The 27,447-nt window shown below is 38.8% G+C and overlaps 1 protein-coding gene across 2 annotated transcripts in view; it reads left to right on the top strand.

The window, feature by feature from the left end:
* Window positions 1-27,447, top strand: part of Abi3bp (ABI family member 3 binding protein) — a 202,736-nt gene that overhangs the window by 86,966 nt on the left and 88,323 nt on the right. For both annotated transcript variants that reach the window (XM_035444460.1, XM_035444459.1), the window contains exons 5-14: window positions 2,669-2,850; window positions 3,662-3,717; window positions 15,262-15,310; window positions 16,431-16,502; window positions 17,005-17,097; window positions 21,740-21,817; window positions 23,559-23,633; window positions 24,357-24,431; window positions 24,867-24,941; window positions 25,404-25,478. In XM_035444460.1, the coding sequence (XP_035300351.1) occupies window positions 2,669-2,850; window positions 3,662-3,717; window positions 15,262-15,310; window positions 16,431-16,502; window positions 17,005-17,097; window positions 21,740-21,817; window positions 23,559-23,633; window positions 24,357-24,431; window positions 24,867-24,941; window positions 25,404-25,478 (830 nt within the window). The remainder of the gene's footprint in view (window positions 1-2,668; window positions 2,851-3,661; window positions 3,718-15,261; window positions 15,311-16,430; window positions 16,503-17,004; window positions 17,098-21,739; window positions 21,818-23,558; window positions 23,634-24,356; window positions 24,432-24,866; window positions 24,942-25,403; window positions 25,479-27,447) is intronic.

Here is a 27,447-nt window from a genome sequence, read left to right as displayed (position 1 = left end):
GAACCAAGGAGTTAAGAATCACAGATCTTCTGCAACACAAGTAAGCTTCTGTTATGATAAATCTTTCCACCAAAAGCTGCCGAGCCCCACCGCCACATGTGTGCTTTACTCCAGCTGCCGGCTTGAGTTAGGGCCCAAATTAATACACAGAAACTTGTATTAGGTTCAAATGCTGCTTGGCCAATGACTAGGATTCTCATCTGTTAGCTCAGTCTTAATTATCATAAACCTATATGTTTTATAAGACTTATAGAGGATGCCTTTCGCTGGCGCTGTCTCTTGCTGGTGGCTCACATCCTGCCACTAGAGGATGCGAAGGGGAAAAGGGGACACTTCCTGTTTCTCCTTGCTCAAATATGAGTCTCCTTGCTGTGTCACTTCCTGCCTGGATCACCACTTCTCTACTACATTTCCCAGAATCTTCTTTGACTCCTAGTCCCGTCTAACTTGCTGTCTCATTGGCCAAACAAGTACTTTATTTAATAATCAATAAGATGAGCATATACAGTATATTCCCCATCAAGCTTCCATTGTACTTTGCCTCAACTTGTGGCAGTTTTAGGAAAATAGTTTATTTTGTTGAGTGAGCCTTACGAAAATTTGTAAAATATAATGTAGACCCAATAGCTTAAATTGGTCTTTGCTGAGGGTTAAAATACTGCAGCGAGAGCACTTATAGTTTAATTTTAAAATGACCTGAGGGGAAACTAGACATCCATTTTGTTCATTGCACAGCCATTATGTAGCAATTTCTGAGTATCAGCACTGTTATAAAGCAGTGTCCAGTCCCAAGAGGTCCACAGTTTGTTTTGAACTCAAGAAGGATTCAATTTACTGCTTTCAGCATAACACCTACTCTTTTAAGATTTACAAGACTCCTACCTCATGAAATTATTAACTAACTTAGTGTTGAGAAAGGCCAGTTTGACTATCGTAGAGGAGGAGACATGGAAGCTTGGATACATGAAAAAAATTGGTATGCAAGAGAAAAATTTGGTATTGTAATTGAAATGTAAGAACTTTACAGCAATCTGTCACATTTTCTTTGTTGGAAGGCTATACATAAAATCAAGCTGATTACAAAGCCTTGGATCTAACCCTTGGCAGCTCCGCCAGCAATGGGATCCTGACTCATGCCTGGAATTAAGTCCTCAGGAATACATCTGCACTAAAAAGGCAGAGTTGCGGTGGCCCATCTGCTCTGATTTTAGCTTCCCAGCATTTCTCTAAGGTCCTTTAAGAGCCAGGACCTGGTGGAAAAGGGGAGGGCAACAAGAATTCCATGTAGCATACTTGTCAAACAATGCATTTTATAAATCACTGTTGGGATCTTGACTTACAAGACACGGGACTCTATCATATAACATTTGTTACTAGTAGCAATGAGTGTTCTGGCTGGAACAGTCCCTTTCACTCATTAGGCTTTCTGCTATTTTGGGATGGGGGATTGGAGCCCAAGAGTAGCTTTTACTGGTAAAAAATCAAGCTAGTGACTGACTGCAAGTATTTCCAGCCTTTGCAACTAGTAAGAAAGCAGACCATCTATACAAAGCCTCTCCCCTCAGTTTCTAAACTCTAAGGCCTCTTCCCAGCACAGGTTCTTTCCTGCATACACTTAGAAGTGCTAAATTTTGGCTTAATATCCTTCTGTTGCTATCTGAATATTCTCAGATACTTTTAATCAAAGGTTCTGTGTTTTTTATTTTGCAAAGTCCACACTTTATCTTCAGTCCTGGTCCCCACTTCCTAAGATTCTGGGCAACTGTATTTGTATTTTCAAGCAAGTGTGCCTAGAGAAACTAAAGAGCATTCAAGTAAACTTAGTCATTAGGGGATGTGTGGTAAATGATTTTAGCTTGAATGAGTCACCTTAAAATTCATTAATAAAACCAATTAACCTGGATTTTTGTTAATTTGGTTTTGGTAGGTGTGGAATAGGGGGAAATCATTCAGAATTTTGAGGAAAAATATATAAAGGTATTTTTTAAAAGCCCTTAAGTAATATAAACTTCCTGTGTGTTTCCATCATCAAATGTGCAGCTATTATGTATGCCCTCCATGGAATGGGAAGGCTTGAATTCTCCAAATTATGAAATGAGTACACTGTTTATAACACCTAGGTTCTGTTCTCTATGCAACTGGAAAGGGATAACTCTCAAGTATTTTCTCTTTCATTTCTCTATCTAACAATTGGACTGAGAATTCTAAAGATCTTTTGGCACCCAATTGCAATGCTACATGGCAGCCCTACTTGAAGTTTAACATTTAGAACAAAAACACACATGTTCTCTTAAATCTTAAAAAAAAAAAATCTGAATAGCCCAACACGTAATGGAGTCTTCTGGTTGAAGTTTCCTTGGGTGTTAAGAACCCCGAGGGAGCTAGATAGGCGACTCAGCAATTAAGAGCTCTTAACTGCCACTCATGAGGACCAGAGTGCAGATTGAAGCACCTATGTAACAAGACATGCATCCTGCAAATGCCTATAACCCTAGCCCTGAGAGGTCCAGCAATGTTTTCTGGGTTCAGACACACATGGGCCTGCATACCCATGTACAATACACTAAGAGAAATACATGCACACAGAAGTGCAATCAATCTTAGAAACGTGGGATTATATTTGGCATATCTCATGTTTTTCAAATGTCATATTCTCATTATCCAACAGATATTATACAATTCGATACAGAGAAAAAGATAAAGAAAAGAAATGGATTTTTCAACTCTGTCCAGCCACTGAAACAATCGTGGAAAATCTCAAGCCCAATACTGTTTATGAATTTGGTGTGAAAGACAACATAGAAGGTGGAATTTGGAGCAAGATTTTCAACCATAAGACTATTGTTGGAAGTGAGTATCCACTTGATCCAAAACAGCTTTTATTCTTTTCTAATTGTCTACTTTAAATCACTTCACTAGCTATATAATATGAAATAAATTCATTTCCAGTTATTTCCAGTAGTTACCATGTTCTAGTATTTAAGAAAATACAAAATGAGCAGAATTTAAATATTGCTATTTCAGAATTCTTATAATGTGAGTTTTAAAAATAGATAATGAACAACTTGATGATGTCATTGTAGTACTTTGAAATATATCTTTGATCTATGAACATCAGCTGAGCTGAACAAATAAAATGCCAGTATGTGTAAGTATCACCCGGGATGGTAGGTGTTATAATTTAAAAAACAAAACAAAACAAAGAAAACGGCAGGAAGGAGTCACGCTGTACATCAGAGCTCACATGGGAGGTTTATTGGAAAAGGAGAAGGAAGGGGCAGAGAAGCAGGCAGAGGGAGGGGCAGAGACCTGGGGCAAGAGTGGTACGAAAGAGACAGGAGATGGACAAGGCCCGCCTTTTATACGGGAATGTGCACCACAGCTGAGGATGTATTCTGTTAGGAACCTAAGGGCAGAGCCATGCAGATGCCTGAATGCTAACAGTAGGCCAATGGATGTGGACACAGCCTGCCACAGGGAGCGCTGAACTTCTCTTCCTTACCTTTGTACTCACACATCATTGGAATCAATGTTTGAAATGATAGGGAATGATGTTACATGCCAAAATAGAGAGTGAGACTTGGAATTGTCCCCACAGTGAGCTAGAATTGATTAGGGGGTAAGAAGAATAAAAATGATGCTATTTTCTTCTTGTTTTTAGGTAAAAACAAAGTAAACGGGAAAATCCAAAGCACTTATGACCAGGTCCACACGGTGGTAGGTGGCCAATTTATTTTTAAGGTCTTTTTTTTTTTTTTAAAAAAGAATTATATCTGTATTGTTTCTACTTAGATGAGAGAGACAACCCTACTGTGAGGAACTGAGGCTATCTATTCCACACTTGGTAAAATGATTAATGATTTAGGAATTGGCTGCTGCTTATTTGGAAAATGATAGAAATATGCTCCCAAACTGCTTTCTAGTTTTTCTTCTAACTTTATTTGAATTAGAAACAGGATTGTTTTACATGACAATCCCAGTTCTCTTCTCCTACCCGTCCTCCCCTACCCCGCCCCAACTAAAATCTTATCTGTTACATATCTCTTCTGCTCCCCCTGGATGGTGGATCTCTACAATTCAGAGATTCAGTGCAGTTATTCTAGTATTTGAATAAAGTTTGAGCGTTTGTTAATTCTGGTGTGTGTATGTGTGTATGTGTATGTGTGTATGAGTGTACCGCATGTGTGCAGGTGCCAGAAAAGGGCACAAGGGCATCAGATTCCCTGGAACTGGATGTAAAGACAACTGTGTGCCACTGAGTGTGAGTACTGGGAATCAAATGCAGGTCCTCTGGAAGAGCAGCAATTGTTATTAGCCACTGAGGAAGGTTGTTTTTTATGTAACACTTTAAGAGCTGATGGATAGCTACATGTTCTAGGCACACTGATAAAGTTCAAACATAGATGGAGTTTTCCTTCCACCTGATTCTGCTGCCCTTCAGTCTCAAATACATACACACAGAGGCATATATTCTTCATAAACTGTTTGTCCAATGGCTCAGGCTTCTTACTGGCTAGCTTTCTTAATTATTAACCCACTTTTATTAATCTAAGTATTTCCATGTTATCTTACCGGAGAATGCTCCAGCATGTTACTCCCTCAGCGGCTACATGGTATCTCTCAGGCATCTCCTCTCTGCCTCCTCACCCCAGTAAATGCTTGTGTGTGTTTGGAGCCTTACGGTTACCACCTCCAGTCCTCACTGAAGCTGGGGATCTACATGCCTTCACCCATTTCCTCTGTTAGGTAAATGGGTTCTTAGGAGTCATCCTGTCAATTATGTCTAACGGAAGGCATTGTTAAAGCCATCAGTGAGAGAGATGTTTGCTTCTTATATCAATACTCAAATTATAAGGTGAAAGGTACTGCATTATTGAGCAGGTAGACAAGGCACTGGGGTGAGAGAATGGGAACTTGGTACTGACTTGAGTTGCTGTGTGTTGGTACAGCTTGAGAATGTACCTTTCAGTCAGATGAACACTAAGCAGCTCAGTGTGTTTAGTTTTTCTCATTTTTCTAGTCAGATTACTCGGGCCCTGCTTTTCCTTTTGTTACTCCCCAACTCCATTATCATGGTGGTGGTCCCCTTTTTACTTTCTTTTTATCTGTAGGTACTCTAGGAAGTGTACTCACATCTGAAGATGAAAGAGAATGTGTTTTTCTGGGTCTGGGTACCTAACTATGTTCTTTTCTAGTTCCATTTATTTACCTGCAAAGTTCATGATTTCATTTTTTTCACAACCAAATAGTATTCCATAGTGTACATATTACCACATATTCATTATTTGTTTGTCAGTTGAAGAACACTTAGGTGGTTTCTATTTTCTGGCTATTGTGAATAGAGCATCAATGGACATGACTGAGCAAGTATCTGGAGTAGGATGTTGAGTCTTTTGGGTATCTAACAAGGAGCAGCGTATCTAGATCAAATGGTAGATTTATTTGTAGCATTTTAAGAATTCTTCACTCTGATTTCCATAGTAACCTGGACCAGTTTGCAATTCTACCAACAGTGAATGGAGATCCCCTTTTTCCAACATCCGCTCTAGCATTCATGGGTTGTTCCTTGATCTTTGGCATTCTGACTGGAATAAGATAAAAGCTCAAAGTTGTTTTGATTTACATTTCCCTAACTGCTAGGGACAATGAACATTAAAAATATCAGTAGCATAATTTTTTAAAAAGAAAATATAAAATCAGGTACAGCAGATTTTTTACAATTGGGTACTCCACATTTTGGGCTAGGATAGTGCTGTCTTCTTTGTTAATTGTTCTCTAATAAGAGTAAAGTGTCCTTTATCTTTTCTGGAGTTTGATTTGTTCTACCCTGTTAGCTCTCAGATATTGAGATGGTGATGACCATTTTCTTCCTGGCCTCATTTGATTGGCACTGTTTTGTTCATCTTTTCATTCTAAACTTGTACCTATTTTTAAAGCTAAAATATATTTCTTGTAGACAATGGATAGGTGAATTTTGTTTCTTGATCCATTTAACTAGTCTGTATCATTTAATTGTAGAATTGAGGCAATTATATGTATTGATTTTTGGTGGTTTTGCAACTAACTTTGTTTTTCTTTCTACAGTCTCTCAATAATTATAGGTTCAGTTTTCTTTTTAATCTCTTGGCTATATGTTCATTCATTGCTTCCTGTATACTCTTTAGGTTTAGACTGTTGGATACAATTTTGCTTAATTAAGCTTTCTTTTGTATCATAGAGTTTCCCCTTCACCTTCACCTATGGCAGATGATTTTAATGGGTAAAATAGTCTAAGTTGTTCCATGGTGGTCTTTTAGGACTCAGATTGCATTGCACCAGGCTCTTCTGGCTTTTGCACTTTCCAGTGAGAACTCAGCTGTTATTATGATGGGTTTCCTTCATTATTTGACATGTGGTTTTTATCTTGTAGGTTCAAGTCTCTTTCTTTGTTTTGTTCACTTCTGTCTGTGTCTGTGATCTGGGATTCTTCTCCCTCCTCTATCACATTTGAAGGTTCTCCCCTCCAAGTTCTGTATGCTCCTATCCTGTTTTGTTAAATTTCTTCCATACTTTTTGATCATTTCATCTAGATCCTTTACTTCTCTTCAAATTCTGATATTCTATTTTCTGCTTGATTCATCCAGCTTATAAATCTTCCCTTGAGTTTTCTAGTTGGGCTATTGGGGTTTTCAATTCCATCTTCACAGGATTAAATCCTCTTCCATCTCTCTCTGTCTTTATTGAATTCCATTTTTAAATTCTGCATTGTCTTCATCATTTCCATCAGCCACATGTTTGTGTTTCTTGGGCATCACTGAGGTGTTTGTTTCTTTAATTGCATTGAGCTGCTTTTCTGTGTCGTCTTTACACTCACTGAATTTCTAGGTGGAGTTTATGGTTGTTCTTTTAACTTCTGTGTCCTGGGGTTCTCAGTAATCCCCGTGGAGAACATTTCTAGAACTGGTGAATTCTACTGAGATATATACTACCTTAATCTTTCCTATTGTTTGTATCTTTGCAATGAGATCTGGGCATGTGGAGTTCCTTTGTTAGTTCTGTGTCTGGTATGGACACAGCAGGTCAGAGGAGGACTCATGATGTGAAAGGGAGTTTAACTTATAAGTTCAGTATGGCTCAGGTAGAGGGAAGTCATGTGGACATGGAGCTGGATTGGTGTTGCAGAGTGTCCAATCTGGAGTGTATGACATTTTCTGTGAATTGCATAATCTAAATTATGTGATCATTGAATTGCTTGGTTTCCAGGTTATAGAAATTTTAATTATTTTGAATTGATTTTTTAATTTGATATATTTAAGTGCCTTTTAACAGTTTAGGTTTTTAAGGCTCTTTAGTATGAATGGACAAATTTCTGAGAAGATTATCCCATCTTATGATCTTTCAAATAGCTAACAAGAGTTTATCTTGCTTATCAATAGTATGTATTTCTATTGCTAACACTTTAATATAATAGTTTAAAAGTTCTATTAATTCCCATTTCTGTGGATGCTGATGAAGTGGTACTATCTTTGCTTTTGTTTTCTATTCAGTGGCCATTAGTTGTGGGTCTTTGTTAACTTGGAATTCTGTAAATTTTTTTCTGACTAGTTTAAAGACTTTATAGACTAAAGAATCCTTTGCAATGTCACCTAGAAATGTCTTACATTTGCTATCAACTTAGTTGGTGGCAATTGCTGAAGGAGTGACCCAAAGATTAGACTTTCATCTCAACAAATGATGAATATATATCTCCCTTTTCAATTTTAGTTTTTGCAACAATTCAACTCTAAACTCTGTGGTCTTTCTTTGCTGTGGTGTACAGTAAGGCTCTTGGCCTAGTGGCCTGGATTGAATAACGATACTGTTAAAAGTCCCTTTGATTTTGTGTCTCTGGAGTCTAGTCAGTATTATATATGAAAAGCAAACCTGCTCCACTGCACAGGTGGAACAAAGGATATGCAGTTCCTGTTTATCCTCTTACAGAACATTCATTCTTTGTTGTAAATGGTTTCCTAGGCAGCAAATCTTATCCATTATCATCTTGTCCGTCTTGCCTAATCTTTATTTGACTTACTGATGTCATTTCTTTCATTCCTTCTTTTTCAACTCTGCCTGTCAATCATTTTTATTTATTTTTGACAATACCTCATGCAGGATGCATTACTCAGTGAGATTGGGAAAGATGAATGGTACTTCGCCACAGCAGAATTTATTTTTCTTTTTCCTTTTCAAAAATAGCTGTGATAGGGCTGGAGAAGAGCTTCCTGCATCTGTGACACAGAGCCAAGGTTGTATCACTCCCATGTGTGAGGTGGAGCACCCCCAAATCCAGCCAGCTGTGATGAGCTGTACTTTAAAACACTTGGTTATTTCCAAAGGAAAACCCGAGTTTATTGAACAGATGCTTCAAAGCTACTCTGAGAATATCTTTATGAGTATCCTTTGGATAGCAGAAAAGTGTATCAGGAAGTAACTTCTGTGTTCTCAGGCAGTCCTGAGACATGGGAAAGTTGCAAAGGAGTCACACAGGACAGCTGTTGACCCATTATGAAGTTGACTTGTTTTTTCAGATGTATGTTTGAGTCCAAATCAAGTCTGTGTCCAAGTATTTACCCATGTATTCTCTTAAAAGTCAAGCAAGGTCTTACAGTTTCAAGTAAAAGACTCATTGAAGACTGTTTTCATTCAATATTCTCATGTCCAAATCTTTGAAACCACAAAATATCCTAACACCCTACTAAATGAAGTGTTTGATATAGGGAAAGTATTTTAACATTAGGCTATCTTTTTAAAAAGACAAATAATAATTAGGCTAAAAGTTTGTGCATTAAACTTTACCCCAACTTATGCACCTGATCACATTACATAATGCAATTTATATATTCAAGCATGTTTTCTGTTGGCAGGCTCCACACAAATTGTGCCAGGGACATGTGGCAAGGTCTCCTCTGATTGGTTAGTTAGTATCTTTGTTTTACCAGTTGTTAAGTACCTTCAACAATGTCACTTTTTTCTTTACCTCTAAAATAATGAAGAATGAGCAGAAACAAAACTATGATTTTTCTTTTTGTTTTGTTTTTTTCTTTATTTAAATTAGAAACAAGCTTGTTTTACATGTCAATCTCAATTCCCTCTCCATCCCCTGCTCCCCACCAACCCCCATTCCCATTCCCTTTCTGTTCGCCAGGGAGGGGTGAGGCCTTCCATGGGGGATCTTCAAAGTCTGTCATATCATTTGGAGCAGGGCCTAGGCCCTCCCTGTGTCTAGGCTGAGAGAGTATCCCTCTATGTGGAGTGGGCTCCCAAAGTCCACACTAGGGATAAATATTGATCCACTACTAGAGGCCCCATAGATTTCCCAGGCCTCCTAACTGTCATTCTCACTCGGGGGTCTGGAACAGTCCTATGCTGGTTTCCCAGCTATCAGTCTGGGGTCCATGAGCTCCCCTTGTTCAGGTCAGCTGTTTCTGTGGGTTTCTCCAGGCTGGTCTTGACTCCTTTGCTCATCACTCCTCCCTCTCTGCAACTGGATTCCAGATATAAGATAAATGCATCATTTGAGTTGGATAGAAGAAAGAAAATATTTATCATAATATTTGTGATGTGGTACTGATAACACATGTTTTTGAAGAACATATTTAAACCATAGCACCATGCCAGCCCACACTGTGTGATTACCTGAATTCTTTTTTTTTTTTTTTTTTCTGTTTTTCGAGACAGGGTTTCTCTGTGTAGCTATGAAGCCTATCCTGGCAGTTGCCCTGGAGACCAGGCTGGCCTCGAACTCACAGAGATTCGCCTGCCTCTGCCTCCCGAGTGCTGGGATTAAAGGCGTGAGCCACCAACGCCCGGCTGATTACCTGAATTCTTATCAGTACCATGTACTCCACATCTCCACATGCCACAACAGGTGTGATGGAGTCCTTATGGAGTCTCTTGCTCCAGTACACGTTCATGGGTGTTCACAAAGGTGGTGTGTGAAGTATAAGACTTGATCAGATGGTTTAACAAAGAGAATTACCTTATGGGGGTCCCACTTACACCTTAAAATTATATAGCATGAACATAACAAGCACCTTTCATTGTTAACATCTGTTCTCTTAAACAGAAGCTTAAATATGCACACACACACTTACACACCACACACACACACACACACACACACACACACATCAGAAGTTTGTCTTATTTCAGCTAACCAGAAACTTGAAGACTTACAAAAAAGGAGCATGTTAGAGACAATTTGAGCCAGATGTTAGACTGAAACAGTATGTTTTGTAACTTTCATTAGAACATCCTAAAATGAATTAAAAGCATAATTTAAAATGCCCAAGTACTTCTCATGTGGTTTGGCTCTTGAGTACTTGAAATGCAATTTCAAATCCTCCCTTAACTCCTCCCCAAATGGACAGCTGCATCATCCCAGGGCCTAAAAATACAATTAAACCCTCAATGGACACTCTGATGCCACAAAAAAAAAATGCCAAATGGATGAGCCTTCTAATAATAGCCTCCCTGATTGGCACTGATATTTAAAGCTAACTTTGATTATAGTATCAGAAGAGAGTTGGTATAGTGGAAAGGGTGAATTCAATATTCTTGTGTGGCTGCTGCTGTTATATTTATTTCTACATAGTCAAAGGCATTCTCTAGTCATGCCAATAGTACAACAGAATGACACCAAAACCCCACTCAGTTTATCTCCATTGGCTTTCCCTTTTTACCTTAGTGTTATTTTCACACTCAGCAGCACCAGCTGCATCCTCTGTGATTGCCCTGCTAAAGGCGGAGCACCATGGTGTTATAGCACCATGTTCAAGGCTAGCATGACCTAAGATGTCTTTAAAGAAACAGAATTTTTTGAGAAAAAGGTAACTTATCTCTTACAGAGCAGTGATGGTTATATTTACCTCCTGGAATGCTGTAGACATTCAGAAAACATTTGCTAAGTGAGGAGGATAGAAATTGTAGAAAGACATAGTGATGGATGTTGCATAAAGATTGGGTGGGGGCCAACAAGTTGAAGAACAAAGATAGACAGCCTAAGAACATCATTGACATGGTGTTATTTGTGGACAGCAGTATTGTACCTATGTGTGTCTGTTTGTTTAGTAGTTTTCCATGGCCACAAGAAGATGCCACAGACTTGGGTAATCTGTAATGACCATAGATGTATGCTTTATATAATTCTAAAGGTTGGGAAGTCTAAGATTAAAGAGCTGGCATCTGGTACAAGAAGACTTCATGATATGTTATCCTGTTTCAGGAAGCAAAATGAAAAGAGGGAGATGAAGGCAAGCTTGACTTTTTATTGGAGTCTTAGATCTAGAATGTTTAACTTGTAACTTCAACTCAAGGAAATTCTACTATATTCTGCCAGTCCATCCCAGGAGTAACCATGGCTGCAGAGCCATTGGGTACATTTAGGAGATGCCCAACATCTTCTTGGCCTTGTGACCCACTCAGCAACAAAAGGGCTTTACTTAGCCTGAGATCTCTATGAAATCTTACACAAACTCTTAAGGAGGGACATTTGGTAAGGAGGGATATTACCCTCTAGGCAAGCTGTATCTGTTGGAAGAGCTTTCTGAAAGATAACTGTAGGGTTTGATAAGCACATTCCACCTTCCCAGAGGACTAAGGTTTCCAAGAATAAGGAAGACAATATCTAGTTCCCAGAGATTTAGCTGCAGACTGGGTGACTGGTGAACTAAGGAAATGCATTATCATTTTGAAGAAATCTCAGGAGACCAAATTGAAAAATAATTTTAATGGCCACCCACATCAATCATCAATCAAGAAAATGCCCCACAGATTTGCATACAAGCAGTCTGATGGAGGCATTTTTCTCAAATGAGGTTCCTCTTCTCCAGATAACTATAAGTAGTGTCATGTTGACAAGACACCAAAAAGAATAATCAGGGAGCCCGTAGTATTCTGGGATAAACCGCTCCCCAGCAAAGGAGATCGCTCATGATCTAGTCACCTATTTTAGTTTATGCCTGCTAATACTGTTGTATTGAAGATTAAATTGTTAATATGTGTATTTTAAGGGACGTATTCAGACTGTAGTACCAGCCCACACTACATGGCAGCCTGAAATCCTGTTGCTACCTTACTTCCCATACCCTACTTCCATACATCTATACCCATGGCTCCAGCATACATTCATCAGTGTCCATAGGAACAAGCCTATGAGAACAAGGGAAGTGGTGGCTTTATTTTTAAAGCATTGAACATAAAACACAAGTGAAATTAGGCTATCATTGATTAAATCTTGGTATCTTAAGAATTAACACATCTTGTTTCCAAGTGATTTAAGGTGACAGATGTTTCCTTCCACTATACTTCATGAGCAGACACAGAGGAATGACACACAATGTGGATTTCTTGGTGGGAACTTTAGTCTTTGGTAGATACACTGAATAGCTATACTTTCTTAATACACTTTAAAAAGAAACCTATCTGCTAAGATGTGGACATTTGTTCCCTGGTGTAGTCTTACTCTTTGGATTACAGATTAGGAAAAAGAGCAATTGCAGACCTAGAGAGAAATGCATTCTGCAGCTAACTCATTCCCTTATTTTTGGCAGTACACCCTGTATCTATACTCTTGTCATCAACTTAATAAAACATTGGGTAGTTTTCAAGCAAGAACTCAGAACAGAAACTTTTTTCCATCCGTGTGATGAGTGGAATAGTTTCCATTTGTCAAAAAAAAAAAAATTGTGTGAGACAAATCACCGTAGCATAAGAACTGTAAATTGGTGTGATTTAGTTCAAAGGGGATCAACACAGGCGTGTGTAGACATTTCTGCTATTGTGTGTTAACAGCCTTTGAGAAACCTCATGTTCTGTAAAATACTATTATAGGACTCCCAGGGCAAGTGAAGCAGGATATTCAAATGTCTCTGTAACTCTAGCCATAGACCTATTAGGACTAGAAAGATAATCTGACTTCCTACACAAGAGACTCTCCTGTAACTGAAGATTGATCCCTCTGGCATGTAGAATTCTCAGAAGTCTTGATCTCATGGATATAGAGAAGCCAGTGATGGCTAAGGGTGGAAAGAGGAACATTGAGGAAGGAGGGAAATGTTAAAGTTTTATTTAGACAGGATGAAGAGGTTTTTGAGAATGATCATACACTAGAAAGCAACGATCAAATTTGTTGGAATGTTTACAATGTCTCAACCACAAAAATGACGGGTCACATTGTATAACTTTGTCAAAACATCACATTGTATCTCAAACATTACATATGTATAAACAATTTTGAAATTATGAATTGCAAGAAAACCACATATGAACTTTTGAATGTAGAAATACAATTCTTAGAAGGTGATAGGTAGAAATATAAGCAGGGCAGCCTTAGGGTGGCTATTGAGGTGGGGGTGCAGTAAGAGTGGTAGGGACCAGTCTGTCTTTGTGGGAACTGTGTACAGATGCCACAGTGATGAAGCCAGAAGGGATCTTTCTGCTAGTGTGAACTCATCACTAACAATATTTTTTTTGCTATGAATGTTTCTCTTGTGCTTCTATTCATATGGTTTCCCTGTTCTTGCCTTGGAAAAAATATGACAAAGTTATCTTTCAATCATTGCCCTGTCTACCAGTGGTGAATAATCTAAGTTGCAGTATGGAAGCATGCATGACTGGTGAAGTAATATGAAAACACTTTTCTCTGATTAGAACTATTATAACTCACTTGTGTAAGGAACTTGGAAAATAAAGGTGTATGCACAAAATTTAATGACTGTTTGTAATAACTATTGCTCAAATTATGATGTATTTCCTTCTAGTCTGTTGTATATATGTACACATGCATGTATGTAGATGTGTGTGTGTGTGTATTATAAAATTGGCTTATAGTGTGAGCCTATATTTGTAGTCTTCATATTTTTTCAGGCTATTAAATAGAAATAAATCACTTGAACTGTGGCTTATTGAATATAACCCAAACTTTGGGTAATGAAGTTGTTTTCAATTGTAGCAGTAAAGTGATTACCCACATAATTATCTGTACCTGACTGAGTACTTAGGATGGCATGGTAAGAGAAATTGCTGGGTAAAAGATGAGAGATTATCCTTTAAAAATATCCAGTGATGGCCGGGCACTGGTGGCGCACACCTTGAATCCCAGCACTCGGGAGGCAGAGACAAGTGGATCTCTGTGAGTTCCAGGCCAGCCTGGTCTACAGAGTGAGTTCCAGAACAGCCTCCAAAACAATACAGAGAAACTCTGTCTCAAAAAAAATCCAGTGATGATCATAAAATGTTAACAGTTTTTAAACATAATACAAGAAGACAAGTAGCCCCCTCTTTGCCATGTCTTATTAGACCATCCTGAAAAATGACGACATGTTATCAAACTTTTTATTCACAACACTGAATGCCAATTTTATTAATGTCTCACACTGAGTGCACATTCAAAGTAGCCAAATCTGCACGGCGTGTTTGCTCCATGTCTGAGAGGGAATCCAAGTGCCAAAAGTTGCCATTCTTACTTTCAACAACTCAAGTCTAACCCTCCTATTTGGACTTCCTGCCATTCTCATCACTCCTCTCCATCTCACCTTTGGCCATGTGAAGGTGTGTGGCAGTGATTCCACTTTAAAATCTAAGCCTACCCCTAGGCACTGCATGACATCAAAGCCTCCCATGGGAATTTGGAGACAGTTTGGGTGACGAGAAGACATAAAATCCATACCATCCTCTGGTTCATTAATTACCTTCAGATTGGGAGTCCCTCACATATAAATCAGTGCAGGGTGATTAAGTACCACTTCAATTTTAAGAAATAATCTAGTTCTGAGTACCTGTTCTTCCACCTTGGGCAATAAATGGTGATGCTAAGAGCTCATGATGGTTGTAGTATCTTTAATAACAGCGGCACCAGTAGGTCATGCTCAAATAACCAGACTGGATTGGCTTTAGAAGATAGTATATAGCTCAGCATCTTTTTGAGAGAAAGTATGGAGACGCTGGGTGGCTGGGCTACATGTCAAACAAAATGGAAATGAATGCTAGCTCTCTGTAGAGGATTTAGTTTCTTTCCCCTGTAAATGAGAGTTTTGAAGAATTGCTTCTGTGAGGTTTGGGCTCTTTATGGGATAGACAAATGAGTTCTGTACAGTGGAAACGTATGTGCTAAATATCTATCCAGTGACTTCCAAATGCCTGCCACGGGTGACTTCATGGAAGACAAGAAAGGGCTCCTCTTAGAATTCAGATTTTTTTTAATTAACACTGATATAAAATCTGACATTCTCTCTTTCTTTCCAGCCAGCATATGTACCAAGGAAGCTAATCCCAATAACAATCATCAAGCAAGGTAATTAGTCTGCTGTACTCAGGAACTATTGTAGTCATCTGTTCAACTAATAGAGTTGAACATACAATGTGTGTGTGTTCTCAATTTTTCTGACAATGGTGTTTGGAAAACATTTAAAGAAACCAGTGTAAGTTAGTAAACTTGTGATTAATACATAATTTTGGCTGTGATACCAATGTGAAAACCCTCAGACAAATCTTACATTTGGGCAACAAAGCACTTGTACCATGTGTCACATTAAAAATAATCAGTTAAACATGTGGAGCTTTACTTAGGATTAAGTTAGCATACACAAGGAAAACAATTAGTAGGCCATTTAGGATGTTGAGAATGAAAATCGTGATTTAATGTGGTCACTTAGGGGAAGTAAAAATGTCCATGTTTTAAGAATTACAGTGCTGATTTTATTTCATTGTACTGTTGTTTTCATTTTGGTTTCCAGTTTTTAAATTATTAAAATGACTCCATTATTTCCAGAAAAAACCTCTTGGTAGAAGAGCTAAAGTGTCAAAATAGTTCTTGATTTTAAGAAAACACAGTATGCTAAGTATATGCTAAAGACAAGACCAGTTCCTGCTGGAGTCATTGAAAAATTCTTTGATTTGAAGATATATATTTTAATTTTTTTTAGACAGGGTTTCTCAGTGTAACCCTAGCTGTCCTGGAACTCACTCTGTAGACCAGGCTGGCCTGGAACTAATAGAGATTGAACTCATAGAGATCGACCTGCCTCTGCCTTCTGAATGCTAGAATTTAAGGCATTGCCACCCCACCACTGCCTGGCTTATGATGTGTAATTTTATATTGTCTTGTTATTGCAATATTGTATGCTGTTCTTAATTGCTTTGTGAATGCACATATAGTAGAGACTGGGAATTTCCACTGCTTGGAATAGGATACTTAATGGTAGGGTGATAAGGACATGCTTTGTTGGCCCCAAAGCATGGATAGTAAGACATACCAAATTCTTCTGTTGACTCTGTAGCCAGTCCACTGAGTTGCTTCTGTCAACTGATACGTTTAGAGTAAGGCTGTATAAGGGAAGGTAGCTGTACACCATTAGCTTCTTAAAACTTCCTGTATTCATCCCTATCATATTATTGCTTTTATATCTCACCAGTGATTCAGAATGTGACCCACAAGGCTTCAACTAAAGCCCCAGACAAGACTCCTTTTGGAGGAACAATACTAGGTAAGTCAGCCATGAAATGTGTATCTAGAGCAGGCAATCTTGGCTATCTTTGGATAAGAGGGTTGTTATGGGGATGTGTACTGAGAGCAAGTGTGCCAAATTAGTGTCAGTCCATTTCATTTCCCTGTTTAATTGCTTGGCTTGTGCCCAGTCTAAGCTATCCAGTCTAAGCTATCTAACCAAGGCATACCACCTTTATCTTGGCTGTAGTCCATTGCAGAAACTTTAAGCCTGTGAATGTAAACCCAGAGGATTTCTGGTGAGAAGTTCTAACAGTGGAAAACACCCATTTAAAAAGGTGCAGGCATGTTTTCCTCACATTTTCGATGTGGAGTTAAAGTTAACAAAGGGAAGGGAAAGGCAGACCTTTGAGTTCTATAACTCTACATTCTTTGTTTTTGTCTGATATATTTCTTCCCCTGTAGCCAGCTCCTAAGTAGGCGTGGCTACAGCTTCCCCTACAATCCCCTTCTTACATTTTTTTATATCTGTTTCCTTGCAGTTCATCTTATTATTCCAGGTCTTAATGATTCCATGGTAAAACTTCCCACATCCATAATGCTTGAGATTTCGGATGCTCTCAAGGCACAATTAGGTAAGCAGGGGCTTTTCCATGAACAGTATAGCACTGGATGAGACAGCACTGAGAATATGAGACATTTGAGGACAAAATGATGAATGTGGAGATGGAGATTGGATGTCAGAGAAATTACTATCATTGTGAATGGAAAGCTGTTTTATACATATGCATATAGGAAAGAAAACTAGGTGTCAGTATCTGAAATGTAGTCATTTGAATAGGTAAAAATTTTCAAGTTGAAAACTTAAATTATACTCATTGAACTTTGTTATAAGGGGACATTGGGGTTTTTTTTTTTGTTGTTGTTGTTGTTGTTTTCAAGACAGGGTTTCTCTGTAGCTTTGGAGCCTGTCCCGGAGCTCACTCTCCAGACCAAGCCAGCCTCGAACTTACAGATAACAGCCTGCCTCTGCCTCCTGAGTGCTGGAACTAAAGGTGTGCACCACCTCCATCCAGTTCCATTAGGTAGTTTCAATGAGAGCTGTTATAAGTGGACATTAGAATGAGTTCATGCTGCCTTCTTCTAGAAAGAATTGGATAAAGTTTGGGTAACTAAGAAAAGACCAGGAAAATAGTCTTCAGAGGGACCCAGACAGCTTTTCTGGTTGTTGTACTTGACTATCAAATTGGGCTTAACGTTGTCTCTGGCAGCAGATCTGAAGATGATGGCCACTGTGACTGAAATGAGATAGAATCTCAGAGTTTTAGTGTGCATCCCTGATAACTAATGATAGTGGATCTTTTCCATTTGCATGTACATATATGGAATATGCATGTGTTCATGCATGCATGCTTGCAGGCATGTGCACACACATATATGTGTGTGCATGTAGAGGCCTGAGGTTGATGTGGAAATCATCCTGCATTACTTTTCCAGTGTGTCCACTAAGACAGGGTTCTTAATCAAATGTAAGCTTATTGTTATGGTTAGTCATGTGGGGATCCTGTGTTTCTCCCTTCTGAGGCTAGAATAAAAGATGGGTCACCATGCATGCCCACGTGGAATTTAGTGGGTTTTAGGGATCTGAAGTCTCTAGTCTTATATGACAAGTGTTTTTTTTTTTCAAGAAATTATTTTTTATTAGTTCAAATTAGAAACAAGCCTGTTTCACATGTCAATCCCTGCTCCCTCTCCCTCCCCTCCTCCCCCAACCCCACTAGCACCCCCCCCCTCTGCTCCCCAGGGAGGGTAAGGCCCTCCATGGGTGATCCCCAAAGTCTGTCATCCTGGGCAGGGTCTAGGCCCTCCCCCATGTGCCCAGGCTGAGAGAACATCCCTCCATGTAGGATGGGCTCCCAAAGTCCTTTCTTACTCCAGGGATAAATACTGATCTACCCCTAGTCATAAAGCTGGGGAAACAGCATTGGACCAAACCAAGCCCTCTGAATGTGGGTCCCAGCTAGGAGGCCAAGACAGTCTATGGGACCTTTAACAGTGGAGCCAGTCTTTGTCCCTAGAGCGCAAGTGGACTTTGGGAGCCAATCCCCTATGGAGGGATACCATTGCAGCCCAGATACAGCAAGGAGGACCTAGGCCCTCCCCCAAATGATACGACAGACTTTGAAGGTCACTATCCCTGGGGAGGGGTTTGGGTGAGTTGGGAGTGTTGGTGGGGAACATGGGAGGATGGGAGGGCAAGGAATGGGGGGAATGGATATGTAAATATGAGTAGTAATTAAAGAATTAAAAAAATACTGATCTACTATCAGAGGCCCCATAGAGTGCCGAGGCCTCCTCACTGATATCCACATTCAGAGGTCTGGATCAGTCCCCTGCTGGCCTCCTAGACATCAGTCTGGGGTCCATGTTCTCCCCCTTGTTCAGGTCAGCTGTTTCTGTAGGTTTCACCAGCCCAGTCTTTATCTCTTTGCTCATCACTCCTCCCCCTCTGCAACTGGGTTGCAGAGTTCAGTTCAGTGTTTAGCTGTGGGTGTCTGCCTCTGCTTCCATCAACCACTGGATGAGGGCTCTAGGATGGCATATAAGGTAGTCATCAGTCTCATTATAGGGGAAGGGCATTTAGCATAGCCTCTCCACTATTGCTTAGATTGCCAGTTGGTGTTATCCTTGTAGATCTCTGGAAATCTCCCTAGTGCCAGATCTCTCCTCAAACCTATAATGGCTCCCTCTATTATGGTATCTCTCAGTGACAATCTCCTTAGTTGTTTTTGAACACTTTTTAAACTGGTTAGGAAACAGTTTACAAATAGCATCTGTATTTCTCCTTTTGAGAACTCTGTTTGCCCATTTTTACCTGGATTGTTTACTTAATGTTTAGTTGGGTTTTTTTTTTAGTTCCTTATGTATTCTAGATATATAGCTCAAAAATATTTTGTCATATTCTGTGGGCTGTGTCTTCATAGGTACAAAAGTGTCTGGGTTTTCTGAGACCCCATTTGTTGGTTTACTGTGGAGTCCTATTGAAACAACCTTATCTATGCCTCGCTGTTGAATTGTACTACCTTCTTTATCTGCTAGTAGTTTCAGGGTATCAAGTCTTATGAGTTATACTTCAATACAGATATACTAAGTGTAATGATGAGTTTAGGATAATTGGCATATTTATCACTTCAGACACATGCAATGTCTTTGCACTGGGAGTATTAGAGCTCCTCTACCAGCTATTTTGAAATGTCACATTAATTGCTGTCAGTCAGAATCATACTATTGTGCTATAGAGTGTTACCAAGTTACGGGAGTTCCTTATATATTTTAGACATTAAGTCTATATGTGAAACATGGCTTTCAGATGTTTTTTTTTCCAATCTGTAGGCTACTTTTCATTTTGCTGATTATTTTGCTGTGCAGAAACCTGTTTTTTTTTTTTTTTTGCACAAAAATTGCACGGGCATAAACACTTTTTATATTACCAAGGGAAAAATAAACTTCCCAAAGTTAATTATCACTGTGATTCAGAAAAGTTGTATTTTTTGAGGAAGTAAATCATAAAACTAATAACCCCAATCCAGCAGAACCCATCATGGGCCATCAAAAGGTGCAATAGCTTTTGTTCTAAGTGTGAATAAAGGACAAAAAAGCTAGTATTGGCTCCGCATAGTCTGTTTGTGCATTAGAGTTAGACATTAAGTGGAAAGGGAAAGATTAACAAAATTTCTCTGATGGAGTTGGGAGTACAAGGTGACATGGGCCCTGAAATTTACATCTGCAGAGTTCATCTCCCCGTGGGTAACACTGAAAATAACAGGCACAGAGCTTCATGACAAGCTTGTGAACCTAGTGACTCTTTACTTGCTAACAACCAGAATGGTTCTAAGTTAGAGCTGTGGCTATGAATGATGTCCAGAAAGAAAACCTTAGAAAAATTTTTAAAGAGTTTCATAAAATACTGGGTGTGTATGGTTGGTCCACAGAAAGAGTTCTTACTCTTTTATGCCCTTGTAGCTAGATCACAACAATGTTATTGGGTATTTCTGTCATGTAAGCATGCTGTGCAACCATAGACACTGGCTTGACAGTGGTGACTGGCACACTGAACCTTGTCTACAGAAATGTAAACCACCGAGGTTGATATCTGCCTGCTTTCTAATTGCTTTTAAGTCTGTAAGAAGTAAATATATTTTTGTGTCCACACTAAATGAAAAGAAGGAAATGACCTCTACAAGTGATACCAGCTATAGCTGGTTACAAAATTTATATTCTCAAAATATATATATTCTCAAAACTGACTTAGATCAGTTTTCAGCTGGGGGTTAGTTAGTCCCAGGGAATTTCAGGAAATGGCTGGAGATATTTCCAGTTTAAAACTGAGAGAATGTCTTTCCCAGGGGTTGGACAATTCTGATTTAGAGTTATTCTTTATAAAAAAAAAAACCAAAGTTTTAGAAGTAAGATTTCCCAAAAGTTGCATAGAGGAAAAAAATTAAATTTAGCACCAAATTCCCAGAGGCCAAAAGAGAAGATATGTGTTAACATGTGTCTCTAATAAAATCCACTGATTGTCAGTTTGTTTTGCCTCAAACTTATCCAAATATCTTACTTTCCTATGTCTCTTATTTGTGGGTTTGAAAATTTTCAGTGTCATAACATGTTAGGATTTTTTTGCCATCTGTAATAATGGAAAATTCCTAGTGACTTTTAAAAAATTAGCTGTACTTGAATAAAAATCAAGGAACATTTGCAAGTCTGACTATGCCTTAAACTTTAAATTGAATGATGAGATTTATTTAAGTATTTTATTGTGATTTTTGTCATTCCAGTATCAAATAAGATATTAAAGAAGTTCTAGGGTTCATTGGGAAGAATTTTGAAGTCTGTCTTCTATCCATACTAGCCCTTGGGAGGAATGTACAGTTCAGTTAAGTTGCCTGGCTGACAGGAAGAGATGCTTGTAGATAGTTTTGTTGTTGTTGAGGAATTGGAGAGTTGGCTTAATGGTTAAGAGCACTTGTTGCTACTTAAAGAAGATTGTGGTTTGATTCCCAGAACTTAGCTCAAAAGCATCAATAACTCCAGTCCCTTTCCAGACCATGGTGGGCAGCATACACACACACACACACACACATGATACATATACATACAGGCAGGCTCTTACATATAAAATAACAAATAATTAAAAATTGTGCTTGATTATGTTTTAAATGAGTAACTTTGGACACTGTACTACAAGGAAATGAAGTATTGTTTTTGTTTTGTCAGACAAGAATGAAACATTGGCATTACCAGTGGAATCTAAAACGCCAGAGGTTGAAAAAGTTGCAGCCCAGCCAGTAACAGGTAATGAGATCCCCAGGATGCTATTGAGAAAGAATATTGTAGCATTGTTTCAGATAGTGAATGAGCTACAAGCCTGTTTTTTTAAGCAAAGAACAAGAAAGAAATTCATCTCAATCATAAGCATAAAACAATAGGAGGTTCTAGGGCTTTAAACTTGGGGAAAAACAGATGAAAACTGAGACTGGATGATGGAAGGAAGTGTGTTTTGACTATGAATGAATGTGTCATCAATGTTGAGGTAGTTTACACTAAGGATAACGCCATGGTTCATGGACTTTCCCTTTGTATGAACACCGAGGACCACTTTTCATTTCCAGTTACCTTCACAAGTGATTGGCATAGCAAAATGTATTATGTCCCTTCACAAATCTATAACTTGATGGTGATGAAAATACTTTGATATAGTCTAGAAACAAATTTCCCTGCAGATTAGTACCCCTAATATAGAGAACATGTAGCAGTTTGGTTCAAAAATACCCGTAAAGAAACATGCATTAAGTAGTGTCTCCATAGTTTATTGTTGTTACTACCAAATATTCAACATCTGTTCTCCAAAAATCTACCCAGCCTGACTCTCTGGTGAGACATTAGTCTTGGAAGTACTGAGTTTTTGCCAATCTAGTACCACCTTATCTAGGATTTGATGACACAGACAACTGGCAAGCATCCCCCCCCAGATCACCTTTAGTTAAAGAACACCCATCAAAAGTGAACTTTTTAATTCATAAAATCTCTATAACTTGAGATATTTGTGGTATTCTGTTTGTACTAAGTTTTGGGACTTGTGTTTGGTCAAGAGAGGATAGGATTGGTGCAGTAACAAAACAACTGAGAAATGCCTTTTGTAAGACAGGTAGAAATCATTTGAGCAACTAGCAGCAACCAGTAGAGTGATTTTTGCAAGGTGGTCTTTCTTTTTGTTGTTGTTTTTTTGTAACTTCAGTGTGATCCGTTAATACAGAGAAAGTTACAAGCATGACTGGTGAGTAAATGAGTCCATTTCTGTGTGAAAAGTTCTGCCCAGTTTTCTAAGTTGCATTTTCTTCTTTTGGCATAATGTCTGATGAGAGTCCACAGATTTCCCAGCATTCTGCCAAGCTCTCCTTAGGATTTTCCACTTCAGAAATACTTGGGCAATCCCCACCATGTATTATTCAGGATCATTAGTATGTGTCCTTGTTAAAAAATTCTAGGGTTTTGTAGCAATTTTAAATCTCAGTAATCATGGTTAATACTTCACCAAATCTTCTACCCAAATTCTTCATTGCCTTTGATGGAGCAGCAGAGACAACCCATCCTGGGGCTGAACATACTTGAATACTGATCACAATTTCAGCCTGGATCCAAGCTCTGCTGGTTACTTGTGGTGTTTAGAGGAAATCTAGTAATGTTATAGTTATTTAACCCTGCCCCCTTTTTTCTGCTTGCCCATTAACTCTCTTAGATCACTGTAAGCCTACTTACTATAGGCATCACACTAAGCTGTGGAGATAATGTAAAAGGAGACAAACATTCAGATTGCTGTGAAATATAATTACATAGAGAGGAGTTGGGTATGCTTCTGTAACCCCAAATGGAAAGGTTGGGTCAGGGAGAAGCAAGCAGGTACCTAGGGCAGTAGGTAGCCTCACCCTAGGAACTTGAAAAGATACGGCTACCAAAAGAAGGGGTGTCACGCCTACCTGGGCTGCTTCCTTTATTATCTCTGCTCATAGAGTTGTCTTTTTGTTTTACTTCCCAGTGACTCCGGAAACAGTTTCAAGAAGCATTAAACCCACAGTGTCTAGCGTGTTAGACACCACAGAGACGACACTGGGTAATACTGAAAACTGTTTTTCCCCTTAAAATAACAGAATGGCAATAATGACAAACTCCCAGCATTCATGGGTTAAAAGCCTGCTTTATCCCACCATACCCCTTCGCCCTCCTTCTTTGTTCTTTTCTTTTTTGGGGGGAATTAACCTTCCTGTTTCTGGGACAAGTTCTACTGAAGTTAGTGCCATGCCTTGATCCTGGTGATCAACCAGACAGGCAGGGTGGATGACACCCTAACTGCATGCCCCGTTTGACCCCGCTGGCGGGTTGGGTTCATGTATTTCAGCCTCTAGAACTGCTGGAAATGTTGACTCTCTCTGGGATTTCTGTCCAGATCAGCTATGCGAAGTCCTGAGCCAACTAAATTTGGGACGAATCACCAAGAGGCATGCTATTTAATGAGAATTTCAGTTGCTCATTTTAACTGCTGTTTCTAACCGCTGTTTCACCCAAAAGAATCGATGGTGCTTTTTTTGTTTGTTCTCTTCCCTTGAAGAAAAGGACCAGCATGTGTTTTGTTGTGCATGTGTGATGATGACCTAAAAGACACTTTCCCTTTTAACAGCTATGTGACTTTTCCTGGGAGAGCCAGCTCCCTCCCAGGCTGGCTGCTGGGAAGAGGCATGGATTGCTCATTGCACGCAAGTCTGTTAGGAAGCCTTCTGTGCCTAGTGATGGCTATGCCAAACCATCACGTTGCTAACCGTGTTCTTCTTTGTTGTAGTCCTCAGTGAGAAGACCCCAGAAACAGCACATTCTGTTTTAATACCCGAGTTTGAATTGCCTTTGAGCACTCTAGGTAAAAGTCATCACACACTGAAGCATCAATGAATGCTACTTTGGGAATATTATGCATGGCTAATAGAAATCCTTGGAGGCTACTGTGTTCAAGTCCATCTCCTTACAAGGAAAGAATTAACAAATCATATGTAACAATGAACTCAGCACCTCAACTCTTAAATGTGATTTTTAAACAACCTTCATAATCTTGAACTCAAAAGAGGCCTTCCCTGTGACAAAGCTGCCAGCAGTTTTACTTGGTGGTGGTCATGGGTTTTTGTTGTAGTTGTTGTTACATTTTTTTTCTTTTCATTCAGACTCATATGTGACTGAACACATTGGTATCTTCTGTTGTTTCTTCTGTGTTTTATTCACTGAAAGCTTTGAAAATTTTGAAACCTTTTTTGTCCTGTTTCGGGCACCTGTCCTAACTTTCCTGTGTGTTTTACTCCAGCTCCAAAAAGATTCCCAGAGTTTCCCAAGACAAAAACAACAGCCTTCCCTTTGGAGAAACCAGGGGATATCTTGGGTAAATAAAAAGTACTTTGTATTTGGTGTAAAGAATGTGCATGGTGGGCTGAGGATATAGACCAGTGACAGAACGCATGCCTGCCATGTATGAGGGCATGGGATTGATCACAAATGTCACATAAAGTGGGTGCTGTCTGTGCACTTCTGTAGAGCACATGTACCGAGTCCCTTCTCTGTGACGCTGAATGCACTAATGCACTTGGTTAACTCAGGAAATCTGTAATTGGTTGGTTGAAAAGGAAAATAAAATATTACTTAATTAGGTATCCTACAGCTTCATTAAAATTCATTCCCATTAATTCTACACAATCTAGCTAGTTGTTTGCTGGATGGATGGGTGCACATTAGCATCTAATTATATGATGACTCTTGATTGGTCCATATGAACTTTGCTGTACAGTTTCTAGCCACTTCCATCTCTGCCATAAAACATCCAGTGGCTTCTCTTTCTCTACTATAGTTTCAAGTGAAGAGCAGTGGGTGTCACCTGGAGCTAAAACATCTGAAGATTCCAAATTTGTACAGCCTCAAACTGGTAACTGCATTCCCTTATTATTAACACCTGCCTTTATTTCTGTAGGTTCTATTACTAATCATCAGTGTTCTTGATGGAAACTAGTGATATGTTTCTCTTGTTTCTGTTAATGTGCAGGAATGCATCTTTCTAAGCATCAGTTTAAATATTCCACAGAACCATCCCAATTTGTTACATTTCAAATAAAAAAATAGGTTATTTGTGATCTCAAGAGTTTATACATTCAGGAACTGACCTATGTGTATTCTTCAGTAATTGAAATGTTCATGCTTTCATTTACTTGAACCTTTCCTATTTTTAAATTTGGAGTATATTTGTGCATGTACTGAGCTGCATCCTGTTTAGTTTTAATATATAGCACTATTTCCCAATTACCTGGGTAGCTTCCCTTGTTTAATTATTACAAACATGGAGAATACAGACTGTAGGAATTTAGGATCTCTTAGAAGATGCTAGAAAAGGACCAATTTTTTGTGTTGTGTTAAATGATCATCACAGGGGTCCAGGGTAGTGAAGCTTTTCTTTTCTTGGTTGAAAACATTCAGAAAGTGAGTCCATCTGTGAATGAGTATTTTCACAGCTTTTAATTAGATGGCAAGATGTGCAGAATAGAGATGAAGCTTTGATTTTTAAGGAATCACAAACTATGGGAAGGGTAAAGTTGGTTGTGTTGTGCCTGTGTTTTATGTGAACACAGAATAATTTTGATTTTCTTGATCTATTTTCATGACAGAACAACCTCATTTAATATCAGTATCCTTTGAGATTGTTGACATTCAGCAGGGGAAAGCCACGTGCCAGTTCCTGATGGCTGGGGCTGCTTGATTAGTCATTAATTATGATACATTGCTTCTTTTTGCAAGATTTATTTTGCTTTGGAACTTACTGGAAATTTTGCCATCTTTACACACTGTATTGAAACTGCAGAATAAGTGTTCTCATAAGGACTTCCTTACCAGTTTTTGAGATATAAAGGACAATTGAGAATTCTAGCTTGCATGGTTATGGAAACTTGAATTGTTTCAATAGTTTTTGGCAATGAAGTAACAGGCTATTTGAGGTTTGGAGCACTGCAAGAAATATGAGATACATAGTCATTTAATATACTCTTCCCCATTCAGTCTGTTTGCCCTAATCTTTCACTAGTGCTGTATGTTGTGATTTTATTATCTGGAATTGCATTTTATATAGCCTTCTGTAAAGTATGCTAACTAGGGTTGATTGAGCTTGATTTCCTTGGCAAATTTAATTTTCCATAAAGTATATAAAGGAAATCATAAAAATGTGCTCTATAATCACATACCAGGATGTAAAATTACTTATAAATTTTGTGTTTAAAGGACACTGGCCAGATCTTAGAAATACTTAAGTGCTTGTGACAGTTACTCAGGGTGAAATCTGTCTTTCTAGTGATGCAAGAGTTGGTCTTGTGTTTGATTGGATGTTGACCAGTCTGCTATTATCCCAATGTTATCACAGTAGGGGTTCTAGAGAAGCTCCCAGTACCTTCTACCACCTAATGGACTGGGCATTTGTGTTCATGAGATCACATGCTGTTGGATCCTTTCTCCCTTAGAATTACATAATTTCTACATCAACTTTCTCTACAAAACTTAATGCCCCTTGAACCCAAAGAATGTCACGTGCACGTTTCTGATGTCCTTTGGCATGATTAGTTCTTTTATAGGAAGGAGATGCATGAGGGACTTACATCTGGGATGGGTAGACAATTAAATAGTTACACTCACTAATTTCTTAATCAATCTGGTGAATCACTCTGATTGAAAAGTGAAGCAATGGCCATGCAGTGTGCTTTAGAATTGGGGGAACAGGGTTTCACAACAGAGAATCACACTCTGTTCTATGAGTGCAGTAACCTGAATTACTCTTTAAGTGTGTCCAAAGGACTTGCCCAGACTCCACTAATAAAATGGTGTCCAGGTGAAACTTCTGTGTTTCCCACGGGCAA

Source organism: Cricetulus griseus, chromosome 4 (genome assembly GCF_003668045.3).
Source record: "Cricetulus griseus strain 17A/GY chromosome 4, alternate assembly CriGri-PICRH-1.0, whole genome shotgun sequence".
NCBI lineage: Eukaryota > Metazoa > Chordata > Mammalia > Rodentia > Cricetidae > Cricetulus > Cricetulus griseus.
The sequence above is the reverse complement of the archived record's forward strand: the minus strand, read 5'-3'. Positions and strand labels throughout refer to the sequence as shown.